The following is a 27941-nucleotide window of genomic DNA, read 5'->3' as shown; positions in this document are numbered from 1 at the left end:
TGTGTGTGTGTGTTTGAGTGTGTGTGCGTGTGTGCGCACGCGCGCAGCTCTGGCAGGAGGCCACAAAAGACCCCAGTTAGCTCCCGCTTGGATGGGCGTGTCCCGCAGGGCCAGCTGGAGTGGGCGGGGCATGGGAGCTGCTGAAACCGCAAGCGCAGCGGGACAGCGGAACTTGAACCAGCTCCTCCGTGGGGGTGCTGGAGAGGCTGCGGCCACTGGGGAGATGCCCGGAAACACTTCTGCAGAGTTTGGGTCTAGGCTCGGAGGTCGGCGGGCCGAGCCTGATAACCCCGAGGACCCGATGGGTCTCATTTCCGCTCTCTACTCCGGGCGCAGTACCCACGTGGGCCACCGGGAGCGCCGGCGCACGCGGCCGCTCTGGCCCGCCGGCACTCTATGGTCATCGGGGTCCCGGGCGCGGAGGACCGTCTGCGGCGGTGCGGCTGGGACGCCAGCCAGTCTAACCCTGATCCCGCGCGGCCCAGTCCAGAGGCCATGCAGCCGGGTGACCCTTGACCAGACCAGACCAGACACGGAGCCGTTTTGCCCGTCCCGCTCAAGGCCCGGCCTTGAACTCGGCCCCGGCCATGCGTGGGAAGCTGCTGCCGCTGGCCGGCCTCTACCTGGTGCAGGGCCTGCCCTACGGGTTGCAGACCGGCCTGCTGCCTGTGCTGCTGCGAGCGGGCGGCCTCTCCCTGACTCGCGTGGGACTGACCAAGGTGCTGTATGCGCCCTGGCTGTTCAAGCTGGTGTGGGCTCCGCTGGTGGGCACGCGGGGCTCTCCCAGGGCCTGGCTGACGCTCAGCACGGCTGCTCTGGGCCTGGTGTGCGGGCTGCTGGCAGCTCTGCATCCGGCTGAAGGCGGCCAGGCGGAGCTTCCTGTTGCCGTGGCTGGGCTGCTGCTATTGCTGAACCTGGGTGCAGCTGTGCAGGACGTTGCCCTCGACACACTGGCCATGCAGCTCCTGGAACCGGCGGAGCTGGGGCCTGGCAACACCGTGCAGGTGGTTGCCTACAAGCTGGGGTCGGTGCTGGCGGGCGGTGGACTGCTTGCCCTGGTGCCCAGCCTCTCCTGGCCCCAGCTGTTTCTGCTCCTCGCTGCCACCTACTGGCTGGCTGCTGCCCTGGCTTGGGCCACACCAGCCCTGCAACAATTGCCCCCTCCTCGGCCCTCAGAACTCCCCCCACACACCCTGCACCTTCTGCAGGACTTGCTAGCTGTGCCGGGGACCCTGTGGACCGCTGGCTTTGTCCTCACTTACAAGCTGGGTGAGTGAGGGCTTGAGTCAGCCAATCGCAGGGGTGGGGACCTCCAGGTGGATCCCCAGGAACCCTGGCACCACTTGCAGGGCCATCCTCTTCCTGGGGTACGCCTGGCAGTGGAGCTTTATGTTGTGCCACTGAGCTCCAGCCACACTCCCTGGGTCCTGCTGACCCTGAGCTTGCCAATGCCTTTCCACCATCGTGGCACCAGAGGCAGGTAGGGGCAGGCGGGGGAGCGTGACCAAGGCCCCAGGTGGACCCGGGAGGCGGTTGCACACCTAATGTTCTCCCCACAGGCGAGCAGGGTGCCAGCAGCCTGTTCCCACTCCTCTTGCTGGACCGAGGCCTCTCTGCCCCGGAGCTGGGGCTGTGGAACAGTGTGGGCGCCGTGGCCTGCTCCATTGCTGGCTCGTCCCTGGGTGGGGCCCTGCTGTCCGGACGCTGGTGAGCCTTCTTCAGCATGTCCCACTCACCTACTCACCCCTGGTCTCCCCAAACTCCTGACCTGCCCAGTCTCCTCACCCCAGGAAGCTGCCACCTCTGCTGAGGTCAGTACTTCAGTTCCGTCTCGGGGGCCTTGCCTACCAGACCACTCTGCTCTTCTGCCTGGACACCCCGCGGGCCAGGCTGGACCCTGGCACAGTCCTGAGAGGTGAGGGCCTGGGCATTGGGCATGGGGGGAGAACACTGCATCCTGGGCTCTGCTGACCTTGGTCTTCCCAGGGGCCGTCTTGCTGAGCCTGTGCCTGCAGCACTTCTTGGGGGGCCTGGTCACAACCGCCACCTTCACTCTGATGATGTGCTGCAGCCAGCTGGCAAACAGTGCCTTGCAGGTGAGGGGTCATGGCCGGGACACCGAGGGGATGCAGGGCTGAGGGCCAAGTCAGTCCTAACCTGAATCCCTCACCTCCCTCCTTCCCTCCCTCCCTCCCCACCAGGCCACACACTACAGCCTCCTGGCCACACTGGAGCTGCTGGGGAAGCTGCTCATGGGCACACTGGCTGGAGCCCTGGCCGACAGCCTGGGCCTGCACCTCTGTTTCTCCCTCTTCCTTGCTCTCTCAGCCATACCCATTCTGTACCTGAGCCTGGCACCCACAGCCCTGGCCTGAGCTGGGTGTTAAGACTAGTCAGTAAAGCCAAGTGTGACCGGCTTGCTTGTGTCTGTCTGGGATGTGTGGTGTCCAAGGCTGCCCCGACGTGTGCCCCACCGAAAAGGAGGGTGCGGCAACAACTGCAGCATCTTTTGTTTTGTATTTTGGGGCCTCCTTGTGCCCACATTCCGGGCAGCAGGCTTTGCCCAAGATGGTCAGTCACTGTCCCAGACAGTGACGGCCCCTCATCCTGGGTCCTGCACCCGCCACTCGGTGTGCCTGTTCACACCGTGTCTGACATGGCCTGCCTGTGGCCAGGGGTCAGCGGCCCAACAGGATCTCCTCAGTGGCCAGCTTGATCAGGGCGTGGAAGCTCAGGTGCAGATACTTCCTCCAGAAGCGTCGGTCCCGTCCATACACCTGGGCTGGAAAGCAGGGGCTTCCTGTGGTTGAATGGGGTACATGGTCCTGAGGACTGTCCACTGGGCCAGCCCCCAGCCCATCAGGCGGGGCTAAGCTGCCCAGGCCCTCACCGATGCCGTGGAAGATGCGGGCCACAGCCCTGCCCGAGAACTGCTGCTCTGGCCACGAGGACAGGAAGTGGCGGACGTCCCTGCGGACCTGGTCCTCCCAGTCCTGGAGCTGAGGTGGGGGCATCAGCGTAACCTGAGCTTCCAGACCACAAGCTCCACGCAGGGGCAGGGCGGGAGACGTGCACGCGACGCTGGGCTGCCCGGCCTTGCCCCGGGCCTGGGAGGGACCAGCACTCACCTCGGCCTGTCCCGGCTCTGGGCCCTGTGCTTCCTTCTCAGCCACTGGACCCCCTTCCTCCAGGTAGTGGGTGAGCAGGGCCTTGAGCCTGGAGCTGCGGTCATCGTCCGGCTGCTCCAAGCAGGGCCCGCAGCTGGGGAAGGCTACGCTGGGGTGGGATGAGCTCGTCAGAGCCACCCCTGGGGCAGGGGTTGAAGCCTCCCTCTGCCCACCCGCCCCTGCACCTGTGAAAGGCCTGGAACATAAGGCGCAGGTGGGCCAGGGCCTCCCGCTCTCTGGCCTGCACTCGGTCATGAAGGAAGCCACAGATCTGGTCCTTTTCCTGGGCGGTCAGGTCCCCAGGGCTGTGCAGGTAGAAGGCCAGCTCGCTGAACTCCACCAGCACCCCTGTGCCCCGAGCCACACCTGCCAAAGAGCGTGTCAGGTGGGCAGGTTGGTGGGCAGGTGGCTTGCAGGGCCAGGGGTGGGGGCGCACCTTTCCTGGGCTCCGGGTCCCACTGCAGTTGGCGGAGGGCCTTCCGCACGGGGGCCAGCTCCCAGCCCATGGAGTCGACCAGCTCCAGCATGTCAAACTCCACAGTGCCACTCCCCCCACCTGTGTTCTCAGGCAGCTGCCTGGCCAAGCATGCAGCCAGGGGGACACACCTATGCCAGGGGAAGGGGAGAGTGAGTGGTAGCCCAAGTCCTCAGTCCCTGTCACCATTCTGGGATAGGAGGTGTGCTCACCTGCGGGCCAGGGCCTGGAGCTGGGTGGGGCCCCCAGGGCATCGCACGCAGCAGCGAGTGTAGGTGGGTGCCAGCAGCTCCAGCCAGCGCCGTGGGTGCAGCTCCAAGTAGCACAGCAGAGTCTCAATGACTGGGGGAAGAGCAGGGCTTAGAAGACATGGCCTGTGAGATGCCCCTCCACACCTGCCCCAGGTCCTCACCCTCCTCAGGCAGGTCCAGAGCCTGCACTGTCGGCTGCACTGGGAGTGCCCGCTTGTGGCCTGGGCACCGGGCTGTTTGCTCACAGCTGGGCTGCTCGGAGGAGCCGCCCTCCTGCTCGGACAGCCGTTGGGCGCAGGCACAGGGCGGGAAGGCCCGCTGCACCAGCTTCTTCACAGCGAGGAAGTCGATGGCGTTGGCATGCACGTGTCTGCGCAGCTCCCGAAGGTCCTCGCCCTGCACAGGAAGGCTGTGAGCACGTGGCCACGGCCGGGGGGGGGGGGTGAGTTCGAGCTGGTGGGCACCAACCTGGGGCTGCAGGAAGAGGTGGCAGTGTGCGGGCTGCCCATCACGCCCAGCCCGGCCCACGGCCTGAATGTAGCTCTCAAAACTCGGGGGCAGCCCCAGGTGCAGAACAGCCCGCACATCTGGCCGGTCCAAGCCCATCCCAAAGGCCACTGTGGCCACCACCACCCGCAGCTGGCCCTCCATGAAGGCCCGCTGCACCCGCCGCCGCTCCCGGCTGCACATGCCCGCATGGTAGGCTTCAGCCACAGCCTCCGGGGCCCGGCCTGCAGGAAAGACAGACGGTTGGTGGGTTGTATGCATGGGAAGGTCTGAGGCCCAGCCCGGCCCAGCCTCACCTCCAGGCCCCGGAGCCCTGGTCCCAGGCAAACAGGTGCGCAGCAGGGCGGAGACACGCTCGGTGTCCTCGCGCCTGTTGCAGTAGACGATGATGGAGTCCAGGGTGCGGAAGCGGTCACCCTGCAGCAGAGTCACCAGGGCCTGGCGAGGGACAGTGGTCAGTGTGGGCGGCCGGGAGGCGAGGCCTCTCCCTGTTTGTGCACACCTACCTGGTCGGGGTCCCTGTCTATGGACACAGACAGGTGCAGGTTGGCAGGGACGGTGACCAGTCCCCTGAGGACAGCCTCCTTGGCTATGCCCAGATGCTCGGCCACATCGAGGGTGGTGCTGCGTGTGGCCGTGGCCGTGAGGCCCAGGAAGCAGCGCACACCCAGGCATTCCCGCAGCACCTGTGCGGAGTGGGGTGGTGAGGATGCCCACTGGCACCCCCACCCAACCTACTCACCTGCTTTCAGGACAAGGCTCACCTTGCAGACACGGAGATAGCAGGGTCTGAAGTTGTGGGACCACTGAGAGAGGCAGTGGGCTTCGTCTACACAGACAAAGGCCACTGGGGGCAGCTGAGTGAGGCAGGCAGGGCTCCCAGTCCCAGCTCCAACCAACGCCTCGGGCGACAACATCAGCACGTGGACCTGGCCTGCCCGAGCCTGTGAACAGCAAGGTCAGGACCACTGCCCTGGGCCCTGCCTGTGGCCCCCGAGGGTCTTGCTCTGGGAGGCCCCTCACCTTCTGCAGGGCTGAGTCCCGCTGCTTCCTTGTCATGCCCGAGTGTACGCAAGCCGCCTTCAGGCCTCGGGGCAGGCCAGACACCTGCAGACACCGCACCCAGTCTGTTGGAGGGCCACACAGAGCCCCCTTTCCCCCCCTGCCCAGGCCTCTCCTTCAAGTCGTTCAACTCAATAGCAACTGCTGTATCCACCCCAGGTCTTATGAGGAGGAAACACCCGACCCTGGAACCAAGAGTTGAGAGCTGCCGCCGGGCCTGGGCTCAGGCACTGGGAACAGACAGGCCTCATGGGGACGTCTCCTTTTAGGGGAGGATCTGGCCAGCCCTGTCCCTGCTGCCCTTAGGCCACTTCCAGGCTGAGGGCTGTGGACAGAGGGGGGGACCGAGAACTGTCGGGGCCCCCACGGCTCCAGGACGCTGGTGGGGTCAGCAGCAGCAGCAGCCCAAAGGGACAGCAGAGCCTGGGGTGCCGGTGCTGGCCCTCCACCCACACCGGAGGGCCTGGTGCGCACACCTGGTCGTCCATGAGGGACAGGAGAGGAGAGATGACCAGCGTGAGACAGGGGCTTCGCCGGGCGTAGAGCAGCGCAGGGAGCTGGTAGCACAGGGACTTGCCGGCGCCGGTGGGCAGCACCAGCAGAGTGGACATGCCTGATGGGAGCCACATCAGCAGAGCTGCTCTGCGGCCTGGCCTCGGCCCCATCACTCCCCACAGCCGCCATGCTCACCAGACAGGATCCGCATAACTGCATGCTCCTGCCCAGGGCGGAAGGCTCGGTGCCCCAGCTGCTCCAGGGCCTGCAGCACCTCAACCGGCGTCTCTGTGGACACAGGTGTCGGGTCAGCATGGCCGAGGCGCCCCCACCTTTGGGTAAAGGTCCTAGGCTGGTTGGCTTCTGCTTACCTGCCACCTGCCCCAAGGGACCTGGCAGGTAGAGTGGTGGCACAGCTGGGGATGGGCAGGGTGCCCCAGGCACCGGTGCCTCCGTGGGCACTAGCAACTCAGACCCAGCAGGACCCGTATCTTCCTCGCCTGCGGGGGGTGGACAGGAGAGGGTTTTGTGGGAACTCCAGACTGGTCTGGCGTCTTTCTAGCAGGAAGGCGACTTCCACTCACCAAGGAGCTGGCCGCAGGCAGTATGTGTCCTCTGAGTCACTGCCTCCAACGTGGGCAACGTGGGCATGTCCTCTTCATCCTCACCATCCTCTTTCTCCGGAACCCGGGTAGGTTTTGGGCCTGGGGCACGGAGTAAAGCGGGCTTTTTGCTTCAGTCAGACCCCAAAGAGCACAATGCCCTCTCCAAGCAGTGTTGGCCCAACACACGACACAGAAAGCTCACCTGATTTGGGGCACTGGGATGCCCAGTGGCCGAGCTGCCCACACCGGAAGCAAGAATCCTTGACTGGGGCCTGGAACTGCCCACCCCCGAAACATTCCGCCTTCTTCCTCCATTTCTGTTTCCACACCTGGGGGAGGGCGCGCACGATGGAGGGTCCGAGGGTCACATGGGGGAGGCGGGAGGGGGGAGGGAAGTGCCTGCCACCACCTCACCTGCCTTCGGAGGAGTCTGCCCCGTAGGGCCGGGCCCCGGACATAGCGCTTCTGCTTCAGGTTGAGCCGAACGTAATTGCCCCCGTCCCGCACAGCTGGCCTAGCAGGGACACACAGGCGTGTCTTCCCCATGGCGTCCCCACCTTGGCCTGATTCCAGGGGATCTGCTGGGAGGCTGAACGGTGTTACCTGGGGGCTGAGGGTCCGGGGAGGGGCTGCGCCGGCATGGGCTCCCCTGGACAGTCTTCTCTTGCATGCAGTGCAGCCCCAGCTCCCTCTGGCGGGGAGCCTTCTTGGCTGCTGTGCTGCTGGGCCTGTGTAGCAGTCCCGTTTGGCTCCCCACTTTGTCTCCGCTTCTTGCCTTGGCTGCTGCCCAGGAGGGGGCTCCTTGCACTGACCCCAAGTACCTTCAGAGCTGGAGCCTCTGAGCCCAGAAAAGGTGCCTCAGGGCCCCGGCTGGGGCCAGGATCAGGGGGAACACCTGACATCGGGGGTTGTGGCTCCTCTGTACCCAGGGCAGGATGGCAGGCCTCAGGAGTCCCCACAAAACCTTGGGCCTCATTGTGACACCTCTGTATCCAGCCGGGATCCAGGGAGCTCAGCCGCAGGCTCAGGGACTCCTGCAGCTGCTGGAGCCGGCCTGGTCTTGGCTGGGGCCGGGGGAGCTGGGGCAGCACCTCACTGGCTTCTTCAGGAGACAAGGGGGAAGCCCCTGCAGCTGGCAGCCCCGGGGAAGGCACCTCGGGTGGGGGTCTTTGCAGAGGTCGGGGTATTCGGCGCAGAGCTGGCCCGGCCTGGAAAGGGGAGGACAGACAAGCAGGCATTGGGCTGCCAAAGATCCTGCAACCTGCCCGAGTCCCCACCCAGCCCCTCAGTGTGACTGGGACGGGAAGGAAGCTGGGAGCAGGCCTTTCAGAAGCGGAGGCCTGTTTACTGCGGGAGGTGTGCGCCCTGTTTGTGAGCAGGGGCGCCTGTGGAGGGCGGGGTGTCTGCTCATCCCGCCCCTGGGCAGAGGGCAGTGCTGGACCAAGGTGGACGGCTCCGTAGCCCTGTGCTCACCTGCAGAGCATCCTTCAGGTTTGCCTTGAGCCTCTCCCCATAGTCAGGCACAGACCCGCGAGGGCTCCGCCCTGCAGCAGGAGGGAGACCCCGGGTTACAGCCCGATTCAGGTGGGATCCCCAGCAGCTGGGCTCGGGCACCTGCAGGAGACAGAGGGGTTGGCAAGGCTGATGTGGGGGAAAGAGGTGTCTCCAGGCCCAGTCTCTCTGACCCCTGGAGGGGGCGGACCCTCCACCCCGTCCAGCCCTTCCCCCAAATTCTGTGCCCCGCGGAGCTCCCGAAAGTCCTCGCCGCACAGAAAGCTACGCCGGGAAGCTCGGGAACGGGGCCCCGGTACCTCCTCGGCCGCCTCCGGAAGCGCCTGCGCGTGGACGCTGGGTCCAGCGCCGCTGGCCGGACGCAAGGTCTCCTTCAGGGAGCGGTACTCCCGGTAGAGCGCTGGGGGCGGGTCCGGAGTTAGAGGTCAGGGCTCAGCGGTTCCCGTTCGCCTCCCTCACCCCCGTGCCTCCACCCGGTGACCCCGCCGCCCGGCGCTCACCGCGGGTTTCCTCGGGCGCCGCTTCCACGTCCTCCTGCGAAGGAAGCGCGTCAGCTGGGGCCGCCCCGGGCAGCCTCCCGCCCCGGGCAGCCTCCCGCCCCGGGCAGCCCGTACCTGCACCGGCCGCCGCCCGCGCTGCCGACGGAACGCGCGTTCCCACGCCAGCAGCTGCGCCCGCACGTCCCGCAGCCGCTCCATGCGCGCCGGCCCCGCGCCCCGCGCCCCGCTTCTCCCGCCTTTAGGACGCCGCCGGCCGACAGCCAATGGGGACTCGGCCCGGTCGGGGGCGGGGCGTTTTAGCCAACGCGAAGCTGGGGCAGCCAATCCCCGGGTTCCTGGAGCGACGGCCAATGGGGGGAGGCTACGTCATCGGGGCGCGCAGGGCGGGGCGCGGGGCGGAGCTGACGGCGGCGGATGCTGCTGCGGGCCGGTGAACTCTACTCGGGTGGTGGGGCTGCGGGGCTGCGGGGCGGGCGGGGACGGCTCTGGCCCTGGGGCGCCGCGCCGGGAGGAGGAGGGGTCTGGGCGAGCGCCGCCCCGAAGCCGGGAGGCGGTGCGGGGGCGCTTTCGGGAAACGCCGGGCACTGAGCTCCGCTCCCGGCGACCGCACGGGCTGCCTTCGTTTCCTCTCGTGACAGGTGCTCGCTGGTCTGCCCTTTCTCGGCGAGGTATGCGATGTGTCCGCGGGCAGAGCGCGATCGAGGCTTGGCGTCAGGGCTTCTCCGGAACCGCTGTCCTGAGGTCTTGGGTTCGGTGAGGTCTGGGGCCAGAGGCCCCTTCCGGGCCCGTCGCCCAGGATGCAGCACCAGCCGGGGAGGCCTAGTCCTTGGTCCTCACGTCCTGCTTCCTGTGACCGGGAGGCAGCTTGCGGGACGAGGTGCTCTGATTCAGCAGCAGAACTGGCCCGGGTTCTGTGCCTCTCTAACTGCAATGCCCCTTTGGCAGCGGCCTCTCGCTATTGAAGCAGTTCCTAGCCTGGAGCCTCCTGAATGGATGGTTTGAACCTTGGCTTCTTGACTGGTTCTTCAGGAGGAGGGAGATGTTCAGGCCGCTGAGAAGGCCCTCGGTGGGTGAGGGTTGCTTTCCAAGAGTTTCCAAGTCTGGATATACAAGTTAGGACTAAGGGTCATGTCGAGGGTTTGGGTTACTCAGGCCGTCTGGGTTCTGTTTCCTAGGCCCCGGCCCTTTATACTTGCCCCGGTGTTTATTGAGCACGGTTGCTTCCAGCTCCTCTCTGCTGCTGTGCTCTCCTGGGTCAGCCTCCACTAGTCTTGGAGGAGAGCACTGCAGGGAACTGCGATGCAGCTTCCAGCCCCTCCTCCCCAGGGGGCGGGGCCAGGACTGTAGTTTATTTTTGAAGGAGGCTCTCTAATAAGTTGCTTTGTACTGTAATTTCAGAGGCCTGAAGTGGGGGTGGGGGTGGGGAGGCTGCTGGCAGCAGCTATCAAAAGCACACCAGGTGGGCAGGTCCTCTCTGGAGCCATGTTATTGCCTGCTGCTTGGCGGCTTTGTTTTCCTGAACAAGCCCCCAGGCTTCTGGAGTATGGAACTACGGAGTGGCCATTGCTAGGCACCTAGCACTTACTCTTCAGAGTTGGGGTCCCACAGACCATAGACTGGCAGGCACCGTGCTGGGCTTTCCTGCTACTAGTGTGTGAAGGAGTCTGTGGCCGGGGGTAGCCTGGGGTCTGTCCTCCCCACTGAAGGTCCCTTCCCTGCAGGTAGCCTCCCACCTGGCCCGGCGCCATGCACACGCTCGTGTTCCTGAGCACACGGCAGGTGCTCCAGTGTCAGCCCGAGGCCTGCCAGGCTCTGCCCCTGTTCCCACGCGAGCTCTTCCCCCTGCTGTTCAAGGTGGCCTTCATGGACAAGGAGACCGTGGTGCTGCGCGAGCTGGTGCACACGTGGCCCTTCCCCCTGCTCAGCTTCCAGCAGCTGCTGCAGGAGTGCGCCCACTGCAACCGGGCCCTGCTGTGGGAGCGGCCCAGCACAGAGAGTGTGCAGGCGGTGACCCGGGGGCTCACAGCCCGGCTCCACACCCCGGAGGCCGAGGCTGGCACACGGTCCTTTTGCAGGTACGGATGGGCTCACCCGAGGGCGTGGGGTGTGCAGAGAGGGTCCCCAGAGAGGATTCAGGCTGGCGCTAAGAGCTCAGTGCAGATATAGGTGTGTTGCTTCTGTCCCAAGGTGGCTGGGATTGGGTGCCGGTCTCCCTCTTACCACCTGTCTCCGCCCGCTTGTGCTCCCAGGAAGCACGCACTGCGGTTGCTGGACATGACGGGCCTCCTGGACGACGGTGTGGAGCGGGACCCCGGCACCATGAGCATGTGGGACTGCACGGCAGCCGTGGCCCGCACGTGCGTGGCACGGCAGCAGGGTGGGACCGTGGAGCCCGGGCTGACCCCTGCTCCTGTGGAGGTGTGCGTGGACCTTCGGGTGAACCAGCCTCCTATGCGTTCCTGCGGGAGGCCCTCCGAAGCAGCGCAGGCAGCCCGCTGCGGCTCTGCTGCCGGGACCTGCGGGCTGAGGACCTGCCCATGCGGAACACGGTGGCTCTGCTGCAGCTCCTGGATGCAGGCTGCCTGCGCTGTGTGGACCTGCGCTTCAACAACCTGGGCCTGCGCGGCCTGTCTGTCATCATCCCACATGTGGCCCACTTCCAGTGTTTGGCCAGCCTTCGGCTGCACTATGTACACGGGGACTCACGGCAGCCCTCCGTGGATGGTGAGGACAACTTCCGATACTTCCTGGCCCAGATGGGCCACTCAGTGCCTAGCAATGGCCACTCCCTAGTTCCATACTCCACTCAGCATGGGCTCCTCTCTCCTCTCAGGGCGGCTGGACCAGCTGCTCAGGTCAGTGGGCCCTACTGTTCTGCCTCTCCCCTCCCCAGAACCCTCCCCTGCCTGTTCGTGACCCTTGCTTTACCTGCAGCACTCTGCAGAGCCCCCTGGAGAGTCTGGAGCTGGCCTTCTGTGCTCTGCTGCCGGAGGATCTGCGCTTCCTGGCACGCAGCCCCCACGCTGTCCACCTCAAGAAGCTGGACCTGTGTGGCAACGACCTGTCTGGCAGCCAGCTGGAGCCTTTCCAGGGGCTGCTGCAGGCGGCAGCGGCCACACTGCTGCACCTCGAGCTGACCGAATGCCAGCTTGCTGATACCCAGCTGCTGGCTACACTCCCTGTGCTGACCTGCTGTGCCAGCCTCCGCTACCTCGGCCTCTACGGTAACTCGCTATCCATGGCAGGTCTCAAGGAGCTCCTGCGGGACTCGGTGGCACAGGCTGAGCTGCACACCTTCCCTGTGGACTGCTATGAGGGCCTGCCCTGGCCACCACCTGCCTCTGTCCTACTGGAGGCCGCCATCAATGAGGAGGAATTTGCTTGTGTGGAGGCTGAGTTGCACCAGCTGCTGCTAGCTTCGGGCTGTGCCCACGTGGTCTGGACCACGGACATCTATGGTCGCCTGGCTGCAGACTACTTCAGTTTGTGATTTCAGGGCTACTGGGTGACAAACAGGCTGTGCCAGAGTCCAGGGCTGCTGGAGGCCCCTCCCCCTCCTGGGTAGGCACAGCCTTGGCTGAGACCCTGCTAGAGGCCTGGCACAAAGGCACTGGTGTCTGATTTTTGTGCCCCATGGGTGTACCCTGCGAAGTTCTGCCCTGCACTTGCCCCCCTGACTGTTTACCCGTCTCTGGGCCTGAGGTCTGGATTCTAGCCCTACCCATCCCTGCTTGATTAGTTTGCACTTGGCTGCTTTCTGGGTCTTGGTCTTCAGAATGCCTGAGCTGAGAGAGGGGGCTCCCTTAGGCCCTCCTCCAGGGCAGACTGCCCTTTGTTGAAGTTGGCACTGGCATGCCTGCTGGAGGTTGGTCCTCTGCCCTGGCACTCAGGAGACTGACTATCGGCTGTGCTTTGGGACCAGACCGAGTTATTACGGTACAAATGTGCAGTGTGTTTGGAACTTAAATTTGTGGCTGTTTTTTCTGTCCTAACTGGTCAGCGAGTTGTCCCTGGCTCTGCTGCCACACCCAGTATGGCCCCCGTTACAGCTTCTTGCGGTCCGCTCTCCCTCCCCTGGGCATTCACAGCACGAGGAGACCTCGGGGAATGCCCGCATCCTCCCCCACTCCCGGCCTCCCGCCCACTCGGTGCCCCTAGGCCCCACACACAGCTCGGCTCACGTCGCGCAGCTTCCACCCTTTACTGATCGCGCTGGAGCATGCGCGAACGGGGCCCGCCGACTGGCCAATCCGCAGGGCTCGCGTCATCGGCGCGCGCCGCCCGCCCTCAGCAGTGGAGCTCATAGGCGGCGGGCGGCTGCGGTGGGAACCCCTGCGCGGGTCCGGGCGCCACCCCATGGGCCACCCGGACCGGGTCCTCGGCGAAGAGCGGCTTGGAGCGGTCGATGACGAACATTTCGTGGCCCCGCTCGCCGCGGAGCTCCTCCAGCTGCGCGGAGGTGCAGGGCCCGTCCGAGTAGTCGTTGGCGAACAGCGCGCCCTCCCCCGGCGGCCCCGGCGCCTTTTTCCGCCTCCGCCGGCGCCGGCGGCAGATGAGGGCGGCCAGCAGCAGCGCCGTCAGCGCCAGGAGCGCGATGGCCGCCGCGATCGCCGTCTGCGTGGCCAGGCTCAGGGCGCGGAAGGCCATGCTGCTTGCCTCGGGCAGGGGCGCGGGGCCCGCGGCGGCCGGCGGGGGCTGCGGTTGCAGCTGCTGCTGGGACACGTTGACCCGGAGCCGGAAGGGCACCCGAGCGACGCCGCCGGCGTTGGAGGCTTCGCACTCGTACTTGCCGGCGTGGGCCGGGGTGATGTTGGTGAGGAAGAGCATGCCGCTGCCCGTGTCGGAGGCTCCGTGCTCGCCTGGGCCTGGCACCCCGGCTCCTGGCGGGGCCTGGGCCCGCGGTTGTCCCCCGCGAGGCTCAGCCACCTTCCTCCAGGTTACCAGGGGCTGCGGGTAGCCGGAAGCCTGGCAGGCAACCCGCAGGTTCTCACCCAGGTTGGCTGTCACCTCCAGCGGCTCCACTTGCACGGAAGGTGGGATGCAGATGAGGCTACTGCCAGAGACATCCAGGAGACTCTGGAGGGCCAGGCGGGGAGGCTCTGTGCACACGATCTTCCTGTCCCTGGAGCTGAGCAACCTCTGCCCCGCCTCCTTGAGCCAAGCTCCCAGCCAGTGCAGCGCGCAGTCACAGCGCCACGGGTTTTCTGTGAACAGAGCAGCGGTGAGCAGGCAGCCCAGGGGCAGCTGCGACCACAGCCTGTGCAGTTGGAGTTCCACTGGCCAGACCAGGAGCCCCTTCACTACCTCCCAGAGTCAGGGACCCCTACTACCCCTACGCTGACCCCAAGCTCCTTAGAGTGTGGCCCCTTCAGTTCAGGATATCTATTGTAAGAAGTCTCTTGTGCCTCTGAAGTCTCTGCAACAAGTCCCACTATTTGAGGGGAATCCTGGTGTCCACATGACATCTCACCACCACCGTCAGCCTTGTCTCTCAGGTGTTGTCTACTAGAAATGCCCCCAATCCTGGTCTCATCTTTCTAGTTTCTACCTACCTGCCCTCTGATGGCCCCTCAACTGTGTCTACTTTGTTTAGAGACTTTTCTGTCTTCCTTACAAAAGTTATCTGAGCTGTGCCCCTACCAACACCCCCATTCCTGGCAGCATTCACCGTGGTTGCTAGTAGTGGTGTGGCCCTCCAGAGCTGCCCTGGGGGTGCACAGCTCTTGGCCACTCCATTGGGTTGCCCTCCTTAGCTGGGCCTGCTCTCTACTGCCAGCACTGTGGCTTGCAATCTTTGCATGAGACCCGCTGCTCCAGAAGAGGTACCTGTGAGGCGTAGGACCTGCAGGCTGGCCAGGGGCTTCAGGGTCTCATGGCTGATGGTGCCCAGCTGGTTCCTACTGAGGTCCAGCAGTGCCAATGAGGAGAGCCCGGCCAGGGCCTGGTCCTCCAGCAGCTTAATGCTGTTTTCCTGCAGGTGCAGCTCCTGCAGTCGCTGAAGCAAGGACAGCAAATCATCAGGAAAAGGGGTTCTAGCAGACATGTTTCCTTACCAGGCTGGTTGACTTTGTGTGTGTGTGTGTGTGTGTGTGTGTGTGTGTGTTTGTGTGTGTGAGATTAGAATTTATTTGATCATCCGCACACCAAGTTGTGCGGATGGTTGACTTTTGTCCCTTTCACAACTCCAGCCCCTCAGAGCAACTGACAGTACAGGAGGATCCCTGCCCTTCCCCCACCCCCACACCTCTCACCCTCACCCCTCACCCCTCACCGGCAAATGCAGGAAGGTGAAATCCAGCAGCTGCATCAGCTGGTTACCAGCCAGGTAGAGTATGCGCAGCTGAGCCAGGCCTGTAAAAGCCCCCAGGTGCAGGCCTCGCAGCTGGTTGCCTGTGAGTGCAAGCTCCAGCAGGCGCGACTGTGCACGAAAGGTGCCTGGCTCCAGGGTGCGAAGGCTGTTGTTGTGCAGGTAGAGGCTGTGAAGGGCGGCAAGGGGCGCCAGGATGCCTAGCTCCAGGCACTCGATGCTGTTATCCTGCAGGAACAGCGTCTGCAGGCCAGAGGGAGGGGGGCAGTACCCCACTGAGAGAGAATTCCTCCGACTAAGGTCCCCATCTACCCACCAGGATGCTCACACACCCTTCCCTCCTCGCCCGCAGTCCCACACAGTTCCCACCTGTGTCCCAGGCGGGATTCCTGGCGGGACCACGTGCAGCCCCAGGGCCCCACACTCCACCGTGGTGCTGTAGCAGCGACAGGCAGCTGGGCAGCTGGTGGCTCCGGGCGGGAGACTGGGCAGACAGAGCAGCGACAGCAGCAGCAGTGCCGGGGCCCCGGAGGCCATCTCCCAAGGCCAACCACAAAGTGGCAGCCTCCTCACCAACTTCGCTACAATGGGGCCCCAGATGGGAAGCACTTCCTGAAACAGTTTGGCAAGGTCTTGCCCTAACACTTGTCAGTGAAAAGCATGGATGGAAGCTCACACCATGTCTAATGTTTGGAAAATTATAAATCAATTTAAGAAACCGATAAAAGGTTTTCTTAATGAAAACAGTCAAGGATTTGGGATGTTAGGTTCCAATTTTGAATTTCTGATGTCCTCTGCACACAGGCCACATGGGGAGAGCCCACCCTGTCCCCTTCTCTCCCCATTCCTGGCATAGAGGCTCCCACCCAGCCACGAGCATGTCTGTCCAGGTAGCACCGCCCTCTACACCCTCCCAACTAGCCTCTCTGGACCCGCATTGCAAGAGGCTGGTATAAGGTATGGTGATATGGGCAGGGACCATGTGGGTGGTGAAGTCCAGAGTCATTCCCCAAGCCTGGGCCAGAGGAGGAGCAAAGACCACCCTTTTACATGTGGACTCTGCTCTCGGGACTGGCATGAGATCTTGTAAGGCCTAGACCCCAGAGCAGAGGTCTCTTTTGTACCCCCCAAATAAGATCACTTGATGGGAGGCAGGGCAGGACTAGTTTTAGAGGAGTCAAGAGCCACAGAAAAATCCAGGCCCTCCTTTATCCTGCCCAGGAGTGGGGTGGGTAGAACATTACTGGAATGAGGGCTTGTTCTGTGGGAACTTGTTAGAAAGTAGAATTATGAGAATTATGAAGCAAATGATAAGAACATTTCCCAAGCTATGGCCTGTGTTCTTCATGCTGGCTCCCAAAAAGGTGCCTCTTTTGAGGGACAGTGGGGCCCTGGATTGGTTGGGCCACCAACTTGGTTCCTAGTGTAGTTTCAAGTGACTTTCTGAAGGAATGTGGTGTGGTGTTCATTTAGGCACATGCAACTGTGACCCTAAAGAGACGGGAAGGCCTGGGTCTAGTTCCAGGCACAAGGAGTCCAGTTTTAAAGGTGGGGATCTGGGCTGAGAAACCAACCAGGGTGGCAGGGCTGAGGGTTGGCTGTCAACCTCAAGTGCCCCCCCACCAAGTGGTACCTGCTCTGAGCACCCCAGTTCACCAGGTTTTCCGCTATCAAGAGGGAGTCTTGTAGAAAAGAACTAGGTGGCCTTGCTGGTGGCTTAAATCTGCCCTAAAGTAATTACTTAAAAGTCACTAGAGATGAAGTAGGCACAGCAAAAGCTTTAATGGAGTAGCTTTGGCCCAGGCAGAGGCAGCTCCCTCCCTGGTATCAGGATGCTTGCGGACCCCAAGAGGCCAGGGGAATTCTCTTGGCCCCTGGCACTCATCTCCTTGAGCAAAAGGGCTTGCCCACACCCATCTTCCAGGGGCACGGCCTCTCCAGCTGAGAAGGTTCTCGGCTTCCTCCTCTGGACTCAGAACAGTGCTGATCATACGGGCATCCCTAGATGCGGAGCCATATCACAGGGCCAGCTGGGCAGGGATGAGGGCCCAGGCGGGAGGAGCCTGGGAAGCCCGCCCACAAGTCCTTTTACTCAGCGGACAAACCATAATCTGGCTGGGTAAGGGGCCTGGCATCACATAGGCTTCGAGAAGGCTGACACGGCCTCGAGGGCGCCCGTCTGTGCTGGGGGGTGGGGTGGGAGGAAGCCCTGCTACCCCATCAGGTGCAGAATCAAAACCGACCCAGGCACCTCAGTACCCCAAGGCGTGGCCTGCCTCCCCAAAGCGTGGGTCTGTTCCGAGCGATCCAGGCAGGGCGTGGTCCAGCCAATCGCACATCCTCAGTGCGCGCAGCAGACGGCCCCATCCCGCCCCACGCCCGCTGACCTTGCTCCGGGCGCCCCCTCACCTGACGCTCCCGCGGCGCGGCTCCCCAGCCGAGCCCACAGCGCAGCCCGGGCGGGGGAGGGGTAGGCGCCGGTCGCGCGCACACACCGGAGCCCCTGCACCTCCCGTTCGGTCGAACGGGCCAGCCGTCGCGAGCGCGGGCACAAGCAGAAGACTGACACCCTAGATGGGGAGGGAGCGGAAGGGCCCGGGCCCCTCCCGGCACTCGGTCCGGAACCAGCGATGGCAGCACCTCGGACAGCGCCGCGAGGGGCGGGGCCTAGACGCTCCCCGCCGCGCACGCGCACGCGGCCCGCGCGCGCTCCAGGCGGCGCGTGCGCAGCGGCGCGGGCGAGAGGCGCGCTCAGGGCCAGCGGCCGCCCGCCCGGCACTCAGGGCGCGGGGGCGCCGAGCAGCAGCGGGGCCAGGTCCATGGTGAGGGGGAGGCGCTGGCCCTGCCAGTGCACGTGGGAGGGCACCGCGGCCGCCCCGGGCGGGTACTCGAAGCAGGCGCTGAGCTCGAAGGCCAGGGCCGAGCGCACCAGGCCGACGCCCCCCGCGCGCTCGGGGGCCGGGTGGTACAGGCGCCCGTTGGCGGCCAGCGGCAGCAGGCGCGCGGGCTCGAAGGGCACCGCCAGCGCCTCGCCGCCGCCGCAGTAGGAGAGGCGCGGGGCGCCGGGGCCCGCAGCCAGCAGGTGCGTGAAGACCACGGGCCGGTCCTCGCAGCGCAGGAAGTTGCGCTCCCTGCCGCAGGGAGAGAGGAAAGGGAAGGCGGCCTCGTAGCGCCCGCTGCGGTTGGGTCTCAGCCGGGAGAAGAAGGTGACCAGGAACTGTAGGTCTGGGGAGGCGAAGGGCACGGGCTGCTCACCATGCCAGGCCTCCTTGCCCCAGGGCCACGCCGGGGGCCGGCGCCTCCCCAGACCGCGGAGCTCCGGATGTCCAGCCCCGGCCGCGGGCGGGGTTGGGGAGCGGACCCTCCGAAGCCTTCCCCGGAGGGAGAGGAAGGCGGGAGAGGAGGGCGCAGCGGTACCTTTGAAACAGGTGATGAAGTTCTTCATCTTGGAGTCATCCAGGAAGAGCTGCAGACAGAGGGACAGGCGGTGCCCATGAGCCCGGCCGGCCCGCCGGAGGCGGGAGGTCCCTATGGCCCTGGCAGTGCCTGTGTCCGCGTCCTTGGCTCCTCTGTGCACACCGTGTGCGGAGGAACGCGCAGAGGGAGCCGGGCCCTTCCCATTCCCCGGTCCCGCCCGCACTCGGGCCCGGCTTCAGGTTCACTGAATCGGCCTTTCCGCGTCTTTAACCTCCAGCTTATAATCGGGTGCCGCATTCTCTGCGGGGCTACCTGGCTGGCTTCCTCCTGGGTGTGGCCATTGCCCCCCCGCCCCCTGCCCCCGCCCGGGCTTGCAGAGCAGGCGGGCAGCCCAGGACTGGAGGCTGAAGGTGGGAAGGAACTGGGGTGCAGACACAGGTAGAGCTGGCAGCTGGGGGCGCGGGGAGGGACGACTATCCTCCGGAGCTAAGACCCGAGGGCGAGTCTCCCCAGCGCTGAGCCAGTTCACACTGGTCTAACGGACCCTCCCGCCTTTCCGGCCCGCCCCCAGTGGTCCTCCGCCCCGCCCCGGCCCACCTGGCCCTGGTGGTCCACGTAGTAAAAGTACTCGCGGGTGCGGGGCGCGGGGCTCTGGCCCTGCGTGTAGGCGACGCCCGCAGTCCCACTGCAGGCCCGCGACCCCGAGGCCCGCGCCAAGGGCAAGGCCCAGGTCCGCAGCGCCCCGCACACACACACCGGCCACATCCTCCTCCCGCGCCGGAAGCAGCCGGAGGGTCAGGAGGTGGAGGCGCTGCGTCAACACGCGTCCCCCGCGGCCCAGGCCTCGCGCTTCGGGTTCCGGGGCAGGCGGCGGCGGCAGTCACTTGGTCCGCGGCTCCCGCGTGCCGGACTCCGGGCGGCCCGGACACTTGCTTTTCTGGACCTAGCGGGCAGCCCGCCCTCTGGTCAGATGCGGGTGGGTGCAGGCGGGCCCGCATGTGCCTGCCTGTCTTCTCCCCGTTCCCTAGGCAGCCAGCCCCGGGCAGCAGGTGCTGAATTAGAATTGAACCAACACTGTCCAGAAGCCTGTGCAGAGTTGGGAGAGGGCGGATCAGGAAAGGCCCAACCCCTGGGGTAATCCTGGTTTTTGTAGTCAAGTTCATTGCTCCAGTGACCATAGGGGGCCCAGAATCAGTCTCCTTCCTGGCGTAGCCCCTCCCCAGCAGCCTTGCTTTCCCCACACCCGCCCAACTTGCTGCTTCCCCCATTTTTCCCTGGCCTGTCCATCCAGAGGCCCTTACCAACAACTGGCTGGCCATACCTCCACAGTCGCCCTCAGGAACATCAGCGAGCATGGCTCCCAAGGTTCCATATGTACTTTATTCACACAGTTGTCACCTCTTCAGTCCATGCGTCAGAGCAAGTCTGTGGCTAAGGTTGCCCCACTCAGGCCCAAAATCACCTGACTGAGGACACACCATCCAAGGGTACCCGAGCTTCTGCAGGGCTGGGCTTTTTTAATAAATAAAAACTCAACTCTAAAAATATATATATATATAAAAACTGGGGAGAAATTAAGTTTTGTAATTTAAACTGAAAATTCCAAAATGGAAAATGTACAAACTGAGAGTCTAGGGGTCCCCTCTCCCCAGCTCTGGCCTCCAGGAAGGGCAGTCCTGGGCGCCCTCAGCGCCTTCCCTCTCGCTCTGGGGAGAGGCAGGATATGGTTTTTGGTCAGAAGCCAAAAAGTGGAGAAGAAAAAGAAATAACTTGCTCTTCACAGAGGACGGGTTAGGATGGCTTGGAGATAAATAACATTTGGGTTAAAACTATGTCATTAGCAAATGTAGTTCTTATATCTTTCCCTCTATTTATATCTCTATACACAGGAGGGTTGGGCTGCAGGATAGATTCTGAATTTATAGTTACACCAAGAAAAAATACTCTTGTCCTCCCCCACCCTGCCCCAAGAATGCCTGCCCATGCCTGCCCCCTCAGAGGACTTTGGTTTGGGGGTCCCTCCCCACCCAGAGATAGCCTGCCGGGCTCTGCCTGGGCCAGGCTCAGATGTTGGATAGCCCAGTCTCCTGGAGCCCCCAAACTCCTGTGCAGTTAGTATGCTGGAGGCCACAGGTGGCTAGGGAATGGGGGCCTGAGTAGGGAGGAAACTGCAGGTCAGACGATTGAGGGAGAGAGGCTACCTGAAGGGCCCACGCCAGGCCCAGGCTGAGCACAGGAGCCCCGGGAGGTGGCTGTGCCCTCGGCGCCTGTGGGGCAGTGTCACTTGGCTCCAGGAAACAGAAGGCACTTTCTTGGGGCTGACCCTGGCTGGCGTGTGGTGGGGGACGGGCAGTCCCCCGGCACTGGCCATGAGGCAGGTGGAGTCAGAGGCACCCTTCTCAAAGTCCCTCTACCCTGGCCGAGTCCTGGGGGAGGGGGGATGTTCCAGGGCTGGGCCGGGCATGGCCGGAGCCTGGCATGCTACCTCCACGGCTGGGGCATTCCCTCCCCCCTCCCCACGTGCTCCCCTGCCCTGGTGCACCGAGCCTGGTGTCCCCACCCTCGTCCCCCGGCCCACGCGCTACAGCACGCCCTCCATGAAGCTGGTGTCCAGGTGCTGGATGAGCACGCGCAAGAAGGACATTTCCTTGCGCGTGTTCTCGAAGATGACGCGCGGGTCGTCCGATCGGCAGCGCAGGCAGTTGGGCGCCATCACCATGGCCAGGTTGCTTACATCCATTTTGGTGATGGCCACGTTGGCAGGCTGCACGAACACCTGCGAGAGGCAGTGGCTGGTGGGCAGGGGCACACGGTACGGTGGGGCGGGGCGGGGTGTGCTGGGGCAGGGGTGCTGGTGTCGGAGGGTCCCACACACCTGGAGGAAGCGGATGAGGTAGCACAGCACCAGGCGGTTGATGCGGGGCAGCGAGTGCACCACGGCCACGGCAGCCTCCGGGCTCTCGTACTGAGCGATGCACTGCTCGTAGAACTCGTGCGGGATCAGGGGCTCCTCCAGCTCCCGGTACCACAGCTTCAGCAGCGACGCTGCAGACACAGCGAGCAGCTCAGCCAGGCCCAAGGGCTGGCACCCCTGGGCAGAGAGCGGTGTGGACCACCCGGCAGCCTCTGCCACAGGAGTGGAAGGGGCCTTGGGGGAGGGGGCAGGCAGCAGGCCGCCTGAGGGCAAAGGGTCCGCCCGGCCGCGGTGGGCTGTGATGACCCTGGCCTATGGAGGTTACGGACCTGAGAGCCGGGAAGGATCCAGGCCCAAAATATGGCTTCTTTGAGGGAGGGCTGTGCAGCTGCTGTGAGCAGGCAGGGCTGGAGGGAGGACCCAGGGTGGCTGTCCAGTGGACAGGAGGCGGCTCTTGCTGGAAATGAACCAGGAGCCGCTACATCACCTGGACTGGGCCTGCTCCTGCTGCCCAGGGGCCCGGGGCTCACCGGGGACGTGGGGGTCCTCCAAGCCTGTAGGCACCTTCCACTGGTCCACCTGGAGCTTCAGGGCGTTCACTTCATCAATGTCCCCGGGGACTCTGAGCAGAAGGAGGGTGTCAGGGAGGAGCCTGGCTTCCCAGCCACCCCTCCTCTTCCCCCTTCCCACAGCCTCCTTCCCACTCCCATACATATGTGTTCCTCTTTAGGGATGCTGAGGCCAAATCCACATGCCTCCGTTTACCCAGCGGCCTGGACAGGGAATCGTGACAGCAGGTGACGGGACAAGTACCACTGACCAGGGGACAGGGCTTGTTGTCCTGTCACGGAGAGGACCGAAGGCTGGGTTACTGCCACTCATGGCTTCCATCTCAGCCTGCTCATGGCTGTACTCCCAGTGCTCCCCAAGCCCTGGCGGCCATTTATGGGGGGGGACTGACCCAGCAGCCCTTCCGCCTGGCCCTGCCTCCTGAGGATGGCCGGCCCTGCCTCTCAGAGTGCCTTTCCCCACCGGAAGCAATGCTGGCCTCCCTGGCTGCTTAGAAGTTCCAGACACACAGTGGAGCTGCCTAACTCCCCCCCTCCCCCCCGCCCCAGGCCTTGGGCACCTGAAGATGCCTTCTGTCTGGTCACCGTTGAGCGCCAGCACCTCCTCAGACAGCCGGGTCTGCACCCAGGGCAGCTGCCGCTCTGGGTAGCGCTCCTTCTGCATGCTCATGATCTCCGGCAAGGCGCTGCCGAACATGGACGGGCTGAACACCGCGTTCTTGGCATGCCGGATCTCCTCCATGTTGGGTTTCTTCAGTCCCTGCAAAGACAGCTGCTCTGTCCTGCCAGGCCTAGCTCCCAGCCCCTACCCCCAGGACTATCTTTGGCTTGGCCGCCCCCTCCTCCCTGTCCAAGAATCCCCGCTCCTTACACCCTTGAATCCCAGGTTTCTGCCCAACCAGAGCTGGGGACACCCCGACTCCCTGGCCAGTCACCAGCAGCCGCCTGCTGAGCTGCCTACAGCACCCAGAAGCCTCAGGGGAAGAGGGTGGGAATGATTCTAGGCAGGCCAGTCGGAGCTGCCTGGGCGCCACAGTCGATCACACTGGGGGGTGCAGAGGGGCCGAGGTGGGTGCAGTGGTGGCTTCTGAAGCCTGCAGCAGGGCTGGAGCAATGCATTCAAAGGAGAGACCAGGCTCTGGGATAGTAGGGGGCAGTTGTAGAAGAGCCGGAGAGGCACCAGGGTGGAGTAGCGGGTGGAAAGGGATGAGGGGGAGGGGTGCAGATACTACCCCCATCCCCACCCCCTCTCCGGGGGGCAGACGGAAGGGGATGGCTGCAGATCCCAACAGGCCAGGAACAAGGCCCAGCTGGCGGTGAGATGAGGCCACCTGCCTCTATTGGAGCCAGAGGCAGATGGCTGTGGGAAGGGGTGTGGCTGCCAAGCTCGTGCAGGTGGGGGAGGTCCCACTAGGCAGATGTCAGGGAAGCAGTAGGGGAGGGTGCTGCTGGAGCCACCTGCCCGTCTGTGGGGTGGGGCCCCTCCTTGTCAGGAGCCTGTGACAAGTCTGGGCTCTCAGGCCTCCATGGCTGGTGGGTGGCCCAGTGTGAGCAAAGGAGCAGGACAGTCCCCTGAGCCCACCTGCGGGGGAGGTTCCCTTAGCGAGGGGTGGTCCTTTGCTTGCTCTCTGAACCCAGCCACACCAGCCGGAAGCTGGCAAACCTGGGGCAGCTGGGCTTGCTGCCACCCTCATGAAGACTGGTGGCCTGAAGCCCTGGCCCAGCCACACGCCCCTCTGTCTGCAGTGGCTCCTGACCTAGGGGCGCACTCCTGGCTGCCCATCCCAGTGGACTCTCCCCGGCATCTTCCGCCGTGGCTCTCACTGCCCCCATGGGTAGGCTGCCCGAGTCCCGCGCCCCACCCGCCAGGCCGTCCAGGAGACAGTGTACCTTCTTGGCCCCTGTCAGGGCTGCCTTCTGCAGCTTGTGGTAGCAGTACTTGGCATATGTGCTGATCGCCACCCCTGGAAAGGAACGGGTGCCGGTCAGCTTGGCGTCGAGGTGTGTGGCACAGGGGCTGCAGCCAGCCCGTGACTAAGAGAGGAAGCAGCAGGAGTGAGAGAGGCAGTCTCGGCCAGCGCCCGGGTGGCCACAGGCCCTCCCCTCCCAGCCCAGGGCAGTGGGTCCTCATTCTCCAGAGCTGTCCTCTGGAGCAAAACGCACGGAAGCAAGGGGCACTTCTCCCATCTCCAGAGGAGCCAGGGTGGAGGAACCTCTCGCTGGCCCACCCTCCTCCTGTCCATCCATCCAGGGGGGGCAGTTTGGATTGCAGGTCTGTTCCCCAGGAGGAGTCGCAGAAAGGTCAGGGCAAGGCTTGGGTTCCAGGGACTCCAAACCTCAGGCTCCCTCCCCCGCTGGCGCTGCAGAGCCATCTCCCTGTAGCACCTGGGGTCCTCAGGATGTGCTGTGCTGGGCCAGCACTAGGGGAGGTCGGGCTGGCTAGACACCAGGCCCTGCTCTCCTGCAGCCCTTCTCCTCATGGGAACCCTGGGCTGCCCTGGGAGAGGGCTTTGGCCCCAGGACCCGATACCTGCAGGGCTGAGGGCTGCCTGGGTGGGAGTCAGGAGAGGGAGGCCCAGGCATGGTCCAGGGTGCAAAGGGGACGAGAGTGGAGGGGATGCTGTGTCTGAGCCTATGGACATGGCCCTTCCGGGGAGCTGTTTGGAATGGACGGTGCTCCAGCAATGGAGGCCAGGGAGCACTTTGCAGCAGCTGCTGGCCCTCACACTGGGGAAGGCCTACTCCCCTCTGGGCAGAGGGGTATGTGTCTCCAGTCCTTGTCTTGGGGACTGTGGGAGACACCCCTGACCTTGTCCCCAGGCTTCCTGGGGCCGGACCCAACCCCTGCTAGAGGCTGTGATCTGAAGACCCAGAGGCTGCCACCTCTCAGCTGGTGACGGGCCAGATGCAGCCTTTGTGGCCCGAGGCCCCTCCTCTGCAGGATGGGGTGGGACACCTGTCTCTCAGGGGCTGGAGGGCTGACCTCAGAGGCTGGTATCACAGGGAGGACCAGAGTGAGGCCAGGAGTGCACAGATCGCTCTGTACCACGTGCTGCAGTGGGCACAGCCTCCTGGGCCAGGACATGGGTGTCCGCTGCGTGCATGGGGTGAGCAGTGCCCACGGGCAGCCCAGGGAAACCCTGGCAGTGTTGTGGGTGCTCTGCTCCAAGCCCACTGCCCATTTGGCCTCGTCAGGACTCACCAGGTCACGCTCATCCTGTTACAGATCGGAGACAGGCCCACAGAGGGACAAAAGCAGGTCTCTCAGAGTCTGCGCCAGGCAGACATTCCTCCCATCCACAGCACCCCAGACTGCAGGACCCAGGGACAGGATCACTGCACCCCCAGCCCCACCTGCTGCTGCAGCTGACTCTCAAGAAGTGGGCTCAGGCAGGAGCTCAAAGCTCCTTCGACTCCTGGGCCAGCAAGACCAAGAGCAGCAGGAATCCTGGGTTCCAACAGCCCTTTCTCTTGCCCAGGGCAGCCCTGAGGAAGGACCAGTGAAGGAGCTCAGGGGAGAAGGAGCAGGTAAGCAGAGTGAAGAAGGGGAGGTGAGCCTGACAGCAGCAGTCCTCAGTCCCCCCGCAGGGAGGGCAGCCTCAGGTGAACGGCTTCCCTAGATTGGGCAGGGTGTGGTTCTGAGCCAGGGCTCCAGGGAGGCCTGAGCTGGAGGCGTGTGCGTCTTCTCCCAGGAGCCCGTCAGTGACCAGGGCCTCCAGCCGGCTCAGGAGGCCGGAGGCTGATGGTTAGTGCCCAACCCCAGCCCAGAAGCGGTTAGAGAGGCCAGGTGGCCGAGGCCAGAGCAGAGCTGTGCAGAGCAGCACAGGGGCTGCAGAGAGAGGCCCTACCATCTGGCTCCTCAACATAGGGCTTGGGTTTCTTTCTCAACTTGGACTTCTTCTTAGAGTTCCTGTCCAGGAGCTGCTTCATGTGCTGTGTCACTGGGGAGCAAACAGAGCCGTGAGGACCACGAACACAGAGGCCGGAGAGTGCCCATTGGTGCCCTGTGGCTGCAGGAGGCCCCTAGGTCTGCCCGGTCAGTGGGGAAGCTGTGCCCTCTCACAGTCCAACAGCAGTCGGACATCCTTAGTGCTGCCACAGAGGCGGGACAGGCTCCTACAACTGCCGCTGGGCTCGCCAACCATGAGCCTGGCTTCTGGCTGAGTGGCACCCCCCCTGTGGGAGCACACTGACCATCAGGGGGGGCAGCTCCTGCTTTGAGCATCTGCCCCCTGGTAGTCAGTGGGTGTCATAGCTACCGGTTATTCTGATGTTCGGTTGATTTGTATATTATCCTTTTATTATATAGAATTTTCCCTTTCACTGACTTCTATTTTGATCTTATTTCTTTTATTCTGTTTACTTTCAATATAATTTACTTCTTCTTCTTCTTCTTTTTTTCTTTTTTTTTTTTTTTTTTTAGAAGTTTCTTAAAATAAAAGCTAAAGTCTTTAACTTCATATCTTATTTTCCTTGTGGGCATCATTATTTATTTATTTATTTATTTATTTATTTTATTATTTTTTTTACTGTGATAAATATATTGGCATTTACTAGTAGGTGCTATAAATTTCCCTCTAAGAACTGCATTGGTTGCATCTTATATATTAAAAATGTCTTACTTTCTTTTTCTTTCAGATCAAAATGCTTTCTAATTTTCCTTTTGAAAATTAGGGTTATTTTAAACATGGGTTATTCAGTAGTACATTCTTTAGTTTCCTGATGTTGACTGGCATAAAGGTGTGAACAAGTCTGAGATGAGGCTAAACTGGGGGTGGGGAACATGTGAACTAGAGTTCAGCATGTTCTGCCTTGGTTCCCAAGGGTGGTGACCCCACAGATGTCACATACATGCTAGCAGATGAACTAAAGGCTTCCAAGTCTCAGCTAGCAGGATGGTCAGGATGAGGTGCCTCACATGGCAGCAAGCTCAGCTCTGCCCTCGCCAGCACTCCTGGGACAGGCTGCCATTCCCTTGTTCTGAGCAGAGGCTGCATCCTCCTGGGCTGATGAGGCCTGCCCTACAATCAGCCAGCACCCACGTTCTTGATGGGGGCCAACGGGAGGGAGCACAAAGCCTCTCCTCTGGGCTCCTTGTCGAGCTGGGCCTGTGGCAGACACTAGGAGTAGGTCTCAAGGTGAGAGGGCAGCCCCGCGACACACAAGTGAGACCAGATCCCACAGCCCAGACGCAGGTCTCTGCCAGTGTGCCCACAGACACCCCGTCTTCCTGAGACCATCCTGGCCTCACTCAGCCATGGTTGCGTAGGCCGATCCAATTCCCTCTCACCGCCAGCCAGGCTCTCTCACACAAACACGAGGACGCTAGTGCACAAACGTCCGTGCCCAAAGAAGTGCAGGCAGGAAGGTCCTGGAAGCCCCAACCTTTGTACATGCTCACTCACCTTTCACCTCAGCAGGCACTCCCTGGGGACCTGCAGGCTGTATGCTGAGCAGTGGACACTCTTCCAAGCTTTCAACTCAGAGGAGTGACATTGTAAGGCCTTTGGAAGACACTGAGCTGAACCAGGAGCCCACGGGACGCCCTGCTCCTGGAGAGGCCCAGGAGGACTGAGAAGAGCCAGGCCGCCTGCCAGCCTACTTGGCTACACATGCAGGAGCCGCCCGGGGAAATCGTGCTCAAGATTCCGCTCAGTGGATAGAGCATTGGCCTGTAGACTGAAGGGCTCCAAGTTCGATTCCGGTCAAGGGCATGTACATTGGTTATGGGCACATCCCCAGTGGTGGGGTGTGCAGGAGGCAGCTGATCTATGATTCTCTCTCATCGATGTTTCTAACTCTCTATCCCTCTCTCTTCCTCTCTGTAAAAAATCAATCAAATATATATTTTTTAAAAACCCTGCTTGCCTGTGTTAAAATCTCCTGGCTCCCAAGCAGCAGACATGCTGGATGGTGCCTGTTCAATCCTGTCCCCTGGGAGCAGCACTGTGTGTGCTGCGCTACAGCCCTGTCACAAGCAGAGATGCCTGGCCCCACTCCGAGGCTGGTGCACCGTCATCCTGCAGAGCAGGCTGTGGCACGACTGACTGCAGAGCGTGTCACCATGGGCCTGTGCACATGTGTGTCCAGATGCCATTTAAGGCCCTGCCCCCGTGCTTACTCTGCCTGGCCCGGGAATCAGTCCAACTGCTTGGTTGGC

General features: G+C 63.2%; 6 protein-coding genes across 14 annotated transcripts in view; 2 read left to right on the top strand and 4 right to left on the bottom strand.

Moving 5' to 3' along the window:
- Nucleotides 1–134: 134 nt before the first annotated feature.
- MFSD3 (major facilitator superfamily domain containing 3) lies at nt 135–2417 on the top strand. The gene is made up of 5 exons (XM_036422605.2): nt 135–1269; nt 1560–1707; nt 1791–1915; nt 1987–2096; nt 2202–2417. The coding sequence occupies exons 1-5, from the start codon at nt 588–590 to the stop codon at nt 2373–2375; spliced, it is 1239 nt and encodes a 412-aa protein (XP_036278498.1). The 5' UTR covers nt 135–587; the 3' UTR covers nt 2376–2417.
- Nucleotides 2418–2423: 6 nt separating this feature from the next.
- On the bottom strand, nt 2424–8952 carry RECQL4 (RecQ like helicase 4). Of its 2 annotated transcripts, XM_045575877.1 has the most exons (21): nt 8689–8952; nt 8575–8608; nt 8374–8474; nt 8036–8176; nt 7384–7770; nt 7166–7290; nt 6977–7076; nt 6765–6891; nt 6542–6661; nt 6329–6457; nt 6153–6245; nt 5939–6075; nt 5165–5507; nt 4362–5086; nt 4055–4289; nt 3855–3984; nt 3604–3773; nt 3353–3533; nt 3129–3276; nt 2891–2999; nt 2424–2800 (listed from the first exon to the last, which is right to left on the bottom strand). In XM_045575877.1, exons 1-21 carry the CDS (start codon nt 8770–8772, stop codon nt 2679–2681), a joined length of 3741 nt encoding a protein of 1246 aa, XP_045431833.1. In that variant the 5' UTR covers nt 8773–8952; the 3' UTR covers nt 2424–2678. The 2 variants fall into 2 exon arrangements, with proteins under 2 accessions (XP_045431833.1, XP_045431832.1); XM_045575876.1 differs by having other exon boundaries at nt 7166–7770; nt 8689–8951.
- Nucleotides 8953–9481: 529 nt separating this feature from the next.
- LRRC14 (leucine rich repeat containing 14) lies at nt 9482–12541 on the top strand. The gene is made up of 5 exons (XM_045575887.1): nt 9482–9640; nt 10296–10649; nt 10824–11346; nt 11381–11429; nt 11509–12541. The coding sequence occupies exons 1-5, from the start codon at nt 9614–9616 to the stop codon at nt 12062–12064; spliced, it is 1509 nt and encodes a 502-aa protein (XP_045431843.1). The 5' UTR covers nt 9482–9613; the 3' UTR covers nt 12065–12541.
- A 210-nt stretch (nt 12542–12751) lies between these two features.
- On the bottom strand, nt 12752–27916 carry LRRC24 (leucine rich repeat containing 24). 2 transcript variants are annotated; one of them, XM_036422597.1, is made up of 6 exons: nt 27903–27916; nt 27019–27022; nt 15251–15728; nt 14846–15124; nt 14401–14569; nt 12752–13778 (listed from the first exon to the last, which is right to left on the bottom strand). In XM_036422597.1, the coding sequence occupies exons 3-6, from the start codon at nt 15416–15418 to the stop codon at nt 12862–12864; spliced, it is 1533 nt and encodes a 510-aa protein (XP_036278490.1). In that variant the 5' UTR covers nt 15419–15728; nt 27019–27022; nt 27903–27916; the 3' UTR covers nt 12752–12861. The 2 variants fall into 2 exon arrangements, with proteins under 2 accessions (XP_036278490.1, XP_036278491.1); XM_036422598.2 differs by lacking the exons at nt 27019–27022; nt 27903–27916 and having other exon boundaries at nt 14401–14560; nt 15251–16490.
- CUNH8orf82 (chromosome unknown C8orf82 homolog) lies at nt 16645–19100 on the bottom strand. Its single transcript, XM_036422625.2, has 3 exons — nt 18896–19100; nt 18299–18347; nt 16645–18106 (listed from the first exon to the last, which is right to left on the bottom strand). Exons 1-3 carry the CDS (start codon nt 19061–19063, stop codon nt 17661–17663), a joined length of 663 nt encoding a protein of 220 aa, XP_036278518.1. The 5' UTR covers nt 19064–19100; the 3' UTR covers nt 16645–17660.
- Nucleotides 19659–27941, bottom strand: part of ARHGAP39 (Rho GTPase activating protein 39) — a 31134-nt gene continuing 22851 nt past the window's right edge. For 4 of the 7 annotated variants that reach the window (XM_036422560.2, XM_036422561.2, XM_036422564.2 and 1 more), the window contains 6 exons: nt 25630–25722; nt 23672–23745; nt 22342–22541; nt 21743–21834; nt 21174–21343; nt 19659–21074 (listed from right to left, as the gene is read on the bottom strand). In XM_036422560.2, the coding sequence (XP_036278453.1) occupies nt 20880–21074; nt 21174–21343; nt 21743–21834; nt 22342–22541; nt 23672–23745; nt 25630–25722 (824 nt within the window). In that variant the 3' untranslated portion in view covers nt 19659–20879. Of the gene's footprint in view, nt 21075–21173; nt 21344–21742; nt 21835–22341; nt 22542–23671; nt 23746–25629; nt 25723–27941 lie in introns of those variants that run through there. The other 3 variants (XM_036422562.2, XM_036422563.2, XR_004985315.2) reach the window with 2 other exon arrangements.

This window comes from Pipistrellus kuhlii, unplaced genomic scaffold (assembly GCF_014108245.1).
Source record: "Pipistrellus kuhlii isolate mPipKuh1 unplaced genomic scaffold, mPipKuh1.p scaffold_m20_p_70, whole genome shotgun sequence".
NCBI classification, from domain to species: Eukaryota; Metazoa; Chordata; class Mammalia; order Chiroptera; family Vespertilionidae; genus Pipistrellus; species Pipistrellus kuhlii.
Note: the sequence above shows the minus strand (reverse complement) of the source record. Positions and strands in the feature narration are given on the sequence as shown.

What these genes read in the sequence shown, in the direction of transcription:
- MFSD3 (XM_036422605.2), top strand. Translation starts at nt 588, where the DNA reads ATGCGTGGGAAGCTGCTGCCGCTGGCCGGCCTCTACCTGGTGCAGGGC. An exon ending in TGTCCTCACTTACAAGCTGG is followed by an intron (nt 1,270 to 1,559) that starts GTGAGTGAGGGC and finishes TTCTCCCCACAG; the next exon opens with GCGAGCAGGGTGCCAGCAGC. An exon ending in CCCTGGCACAGTCCTGAGAG is followed by an intron (nt 1,916 to 1,986) that starts GTGAGGGCCTGG and finishes TGGTCTTCCCAG; the next exon opens with GGGCCGTCTTGCTGAGCCTG.
- LRRC24 (XM_036422597.1), bottom strand. Translation starts at nt 15,418, where the DNA reads ATGGCCTCCGGGGCCCCGGCACTGCTGCTGCTGTCGCTGCTCTGTCTG. An exon ending in TCACCTTCCTGCATTTGCCG is followed by an intron (nt 14,570 to 14,845) that starts GTGAGGGGTGAG and finishes TCCTTGCTTCAG; the next exon opens with CGACTGCAGGAGCTGCACCT. An exon ending in GCAGGTCCTACGCCTCACAG is followed by an intron (nt 13,779 to 14,400) that starts GTACCTCTTCTG and finishes CTCTGTTCACAG; the next exon opens with AAAACCCGTGGCGCTGTGAC.
- RECQL4 (XM_045575876.1), bottom strand. Translation starts at nt 8,772, where the DNA reads ATGGAGCGGCTGCGGGACGTGCGGGCGCAGCTGCTGGCGTGGGAACGC. An exon ending in CCCGGACCCTCAGCCCCCAG is followed by an intron (nt 7,077 to 7,165) that starts GTAACACCGTTC and finishes TGTCCCTGCTAG; the next exon opens with GCCAGCTGTGCGGGACGGGG. An exon ending in GCTATCTCCGTGTCTGCAAG is followed by an intron (nt 5,087 to 5,164) that starts GTGAGCCTTGTC and finishes CACTCCGCACAG; the next exon opens with GTGCTGCGGGAATGCCTGGG.
- LRRC14 (XM_045575887.1), top strand. Translation starts at nt 9,614, where the DNA reads ATGTTCAGGCCGCTGAGAAGGCCCTCG. An exon ending in GGCCGCTGAGAAGGCCCTCG is followed by an intron (nt 9,641 to 10,295) that starts GTGGGTGAGGGT and finishes CCTTCCCTGCAG; the next exon opens with GTAGCCTCCCACCTGGCCCG. An exon ending in CCAGATGGGCCACTCAGTGC is followed by an intron (nt 11,347 to 11,380) that starts CTAGCAATGGCC and finishes TCCATACTCCAC; the next exon opens with TCAGCATGGGCTCCTCTCTC.
- CUNH8orf82 (XM_036422625.2), bottom strand. Translation starts at nt 19,063, where the DNA reads ATGTGGCCGGTGTGTGTGTGCGGGGCGCTGCGGACCTGGGCCTTGCCC. An exon ending in ACGTGGACCACCAGGGCCAG is followed by an intron (nt 18,348 to 18,895) that starts GTGGGCCGGGGC and finishes CTCTGTCTGCAG; the next exon opens with CTCTTCCTGGATGACTCCAA. An exon ending in CTTCATCACCTGTTTCAAAG is followed by an intron (nt 18,107 to 18,298) that starts GTACCGCTGCGC and finishes TCGCCTCCCCAG; the next exon opens with ACCTACAGTTCCTGGTCACC.